Source organism: Rhinolophus hipposideros (assembly GCF_964194185.1).
Source record: "Rhinolophus hipposideros genome assembly, chromosome: 11".
Lineage (NCBI taxonomy): Eukaryota > Metazoa > Chordata > Mammalia > Chiroptera > Rhinolophidae > Rhinolophus > Rhinolophus hipposideros.
Genome location: NC_138057.1, coordinates 72,771,772 through 72,776,527, shown reverse-complemented (window position 1 = coordinate 72,776,527; position 4,756 = coordinate 72,771,772). Strand labels below are relative to the sequence as shown.

General features: G+C 41.8%; 1 protein-coding gene across 1 annotated transcript; it reads right to left on the bottom strand.

Annotated features, from left to right (window-relative positions):
- Positions 1-407: 407 nt before the first annotated feature.
- Positions 408-1,367, bottom strand: LOC308505065 (olfactory receptor 1J4-like; the record flags this gene model as incomplete). Its single annotated transcript, XM_081066717.1, has 1 exon — positions 408-1,367. One exon carries the CDS (start codon positions 1,365-1,367, stop codon positions 408-410), a length of 960 nt encoding a protein of 319 aa, XP_080922843.1.
- Between the last annotated feature and the right edge of the window lie 3,389 nt (positions 1,368-4,756).

Sequence of the window (4,756 nt, the reverse complement as noted above, 5' to 3'; positions counted from 1 at the left end):
AGTAAAATAAAATGGTCACTATGTGGAGGTGAAGGATATATTATTAATCTGCTTGATTGTGGTGATCAATTCACCACGTGTACATATCAAAAGATCAAGTTGTACACTTTAAATATATACTGCTTCTATGTCCATTTTACCCCAATAAACCTGTTTTTCAAAAGAACTAATCATTATCCAGTAAAAGAGGAGAGACATAAATTCTACTAACTATGTAGTTTCTTAATCTAATAGACAAGAGCAATAATCAATAATATCACATCAGAATTCATACTTTATACTAAACAATTGCAAGGAGAAGAGAGAATCATAGTAACAGAATATAATTCAAGTTATCAAATATCACTGAACTTCTTCCATGCTGGGCTCAAAATTAAGAGGCTAGCGTCTGGTGATAAATGTGTCTTTCATAAAGATGAGCGAACATAATGACACAAGACATTTACTCTGTTGATGAGTTTCTCCAGCGCCCCCTTCATGTCTCTGTTCCTCAGGCTATAAATGAAAGGGTTCAGCATTGGAGTGACCACTGTGTACATCACAGTAGCAATTATGTTGTTGTCACTGGAGGTGTTGGAAGAGGGTAAAAAATAGAGCCAAATAATTGTCCCATAGTACAGAGACACCACAGTGAGGTGGGAGCCACAGGTGGACAAGGCTTTGCAGATGCCCTTGGTAGATGGAACCTTCAGGATGGTGGCCCCAATGTGGCCATAAGAGATCAAGATGTATATCAGTGGGAGAATAATAACGGCCACTCCTACTGTGAAAATGAGCAGCTTGTTGAGAGAGGTGTCAGAGCAGGACAACTTGAGCAGGACACCAAGGTCACAGAAGAAATGGGGGATGGTGTTGTCATCACAAAAGGACAGCTGGGCCAGGAGAAGAGTGTGGGACAAGGCACAGGCACAGGAGAGGAGCCAGGACCCGCTTACTAGTAACATACACAGTCCCTCTCTCATGATGGTCATGTAGTGGAGGGGGTGACAGATGGCAACGTACCGATCATACGCCATTGAGGTGAGAAGGAAATCGTCCAAAGCAGAAAAAAATATGAAAAAATACGTCTCTGTTACACACACTGCATAGGGGATGGATTGGTCCTGAGTCAGCATGCTCACGAGCATCTTAGGGATGGTGACAGATGAGAAGCAGATGTCAGAGAAGGCCAAGTGGCTGAGGAAGAAGTACATGGGCGTGTGCAGGCGAGTGTCCAGCCTGATGAGCAGGATGAGGAGCAGGTTCCCCAGCACCGTGGTCAGGTACATGCCCAGGAACAGGATGAAGAACGCCCCCTGCTGCTCGGGCCTGATGGGGAGCCCCCGCAGGAGGAAGTGGGACACGCTGCTCTGGTTCTCAGGCCTCATGCTGCCCTGTGTCTGCTGGGGATGAAAGGAGAGTGAAAAAAAGCACAATCAACAACCGTTGAGCATAGAAGATGTAGTATCTGAGGTAACATTGTTTCCATTGAATAAATAATGCAAAATCTCTAGTGAAGAAACTCAGTGTGTTGTGTTCAGCGGAGCTCAGGCAAACACAACTGAGTTAGTAAATATTTCCTGGTTTCAAGTGTTGATGCCTTTGATAAGGATATGGGACTATTCTAGGGATTACAGGCAGGACACCACCGAACAGCCAGGCGGCTTAGTCCTCATCTCCCCAAGGCTCGGGGTTAAAGTGTGAGAGTCATTGGCCAATTGTGATTGCAGTGTCTTTGTCCTTAGAAACTAGTAATGAGTGGTGACTTCAGCAAGAGCACAGAGAGGTGATGAGCTCCGGTGTACACACACGCACACACACACACACACACCTGCTCTCGAGGTAGGATGTCTAATTGTGCACTAAACCTTATGCTGAAGTCATCCAGCCTCGAGGAGTGGGGACTTGCTTCTAGCTTCTCTGTAGACACACAGTTACCAGATTCATCCTACAATGTCTGTGGTCCTAAACCTCTCACTGACATCAGTTAAAAGCCAAGAGCTTGGTGCTTACTCTTCTCATTTCACCACCTTCACAAATGGAGATGTGAAGACTCCACTGTACCCCAAGGGAAAGGACCCAAGGGGACAGGGCACAAACTTTAGGTTAGAGACATGCATTAAACATGTAGTAATTGGTCAGTGTACTTCCTGCTCCCTCCAAGACAGATGCCCTAGGGCAGTAGTCCCTCAACTTTAGAGTTCAGCAGAATCACCTGGGGAGCTTGTTAAACATGCAGATCGCAGCTTTACCTCTAGAGATGCTCTTTCATGAGACCTGGGACCGGGTATCTCCAAGGCAGATGGTTCTGAGGGCTCACTCTGAGGAAACACTGTCCTTTGGAAGAACGTCAGGGTGGATGCCCTAGGAGTGCATCCCAAAGGAGATGCAGAAAGACGTCCTACTGGCCCTTCCCTACCAGATTTCTGTTTCCCCCAGTTGGGTCATAGTTTGAGGTGTGAAGAGCAGTTTTTCTTCCCAATGGGGTTTGTTTTTGGTTTGCTGGTTATAAAATTCACTCTGCCTCATGACAGAAATGCAAATAATGTAGACATGAATACAAAGGAAAACGTCAAAGTACTTCACCCTTTCATTCGTTATTTCTATCCTTCTAAAATGATTTTATTCATAAAATTTTATGAATACAAAGCAGGATTTTTTGGTGTAGTATTTGATAGCCTTCTGTTTATATCATAATTTATTACAATAATATTTGTATTCCTACTTCTATGTATAGTAATATGTAGAATACATACAATATCCATATTTTGATCTGCTTTAAAGTTTAGTCAATCTCTTATTGAATTGACACATAGATTCACTGTGAAACTTTATTGAGCATTGTACTATGCCTTGAGCCTCTGTCAGTTATCTGGTCAAGGGACCTTCAATATCTTCAAAAGCATCAATATTTTTTATTAGTTTCAAGTGTACAAAACAATGAAATAGTTAGACATTTCATCCCTCACCCAGTGATAACCTCCCTCCCCCAATCTGTTGCCCCCTGACATTGTATATATCTTTTAAAATTCCATTGACTCTATTCTCTATGCTATACTCTACATCGCATGACTATATATATATATATACATATATATATATATATATATATATATATATATATATATATATATATATGTATATATATAAAATTACACTTGACTTACAATATTATTCAGCTTAAGCTTCAGGTGTACAGTGCAGTGGTCAAGCATCTAAACCATCCATGACATGGTCTCCCTAATAAGACAAATGTAGTGCTAAGCCAAATTTAGCATTTCATTTATTTTAAAGCAAAAATATATTCGATGTCTTATAGTTTTTCAGTTTACACAGAAGAAGAAATTGAGGTTGAGGGAAGTTAAGTAAATTGTCTGAGGCCACACACTCTGGCAGATACTGCTTGCAATTGGGACCTAGCTTTCACAAATACTCCTAACAGGTATGTGGTGCTGCATCTCAGAAGTACTTGTGATCCTGTTTATTCTTAATTAAGTACAGCCTGAAGAAAGAGAACTATGTGGTCCTTCACTGGATGACAAAGAAGTTAGATTACTTGGGCTCATGATACTACCTGGGGTCACTAAGATGAGAACAAATTTTAGGAAGACAGATAATAAAAAGGTTGAATGAGAAAGTCACAAAATTAAGTGGGGGCAACGAAAGTCTCCACTATGGATGCTTTCTTTGTTCTTCTCTTTCTGTATCTGGATTGAGCCTGTGTCTTGACTGAAACTCACACATCAGTCAGAAAGCTTCAAGACGATTGGTCTGAAAATGAACTGCTGAATGAAGTTTATGATAATCTATAAGAGTGATCAGTATCCCTAAAACCCCAAAGAAGCTTTGAGTCTATAAGTAGAGAAGCTGAACTCACAATGATGGGTAATTTTCTGATGCAATAAAGGGCACTACAGAGTTTCCTACCTGATCCACCAGCATCACCACCAGCAGAAACTATGAGAAGAGCACTAAATGGGAGGTGAGATAGGAAAGGAGATACTTCACAAATTTCCAATTTTGCAACCTTTCTACAGTAATATCTTCCAACAATTCATAAAAATTAAAAAATTCCAAGTATCACCCCATTTGCTCCAACCTCTGTCCCCTGGCAAACACCATTCTATTCTCTGCTACTCTGAATTCTAGTATTGTGGATTCCACATGTAAGTGATATCATGCCGTAGTTGTCTTTTTGAGTCTGACTTATTTCACTTAGCAGAATGTACAAAGTTTCAGTTATGGCAAATGAATAAATTCTTAAGATCTAAAGTATAGCATGATGGCTGCAGTTAACAGTATTGTACTGTATACTTGATATTTGCTAAGAGGGTGTGTCTTAATTGACGTCTTTGCACCACAAGCACATGCAAGGTAAAATAAAATAGTAACTATGTGGAGATGTCATCAAAATGGCGGTGTGAGGTGAGCCTCTAGAAATCTCCCCTGGAATTTACAGCAAATTGAAAACTATAACTCCTCAAAGGACCCCCTGTACAGCAGACAGGCAATATGAAGATTCTCACTACTGAATTCACCTAAAGGTGGGCAAATTGCATGAGCAGGGGAGGAGGGAAGGGAGAAGTGCGGAGATGGAGCCACGCTGGCGCGGGACGCAGACCTACCTCAGTGCTCCGAGCTCGCTGCATCCCAGAACTACTGCAGCTGCAGGAGAGGGAAGAACTCAGACTGCTAGGGCTCCGTGCATGGCCCACAGGGCTGAGGGGATAGCATATAACACAGCTGAACACAACGCTCATGGCAGAGATCTTGGAGA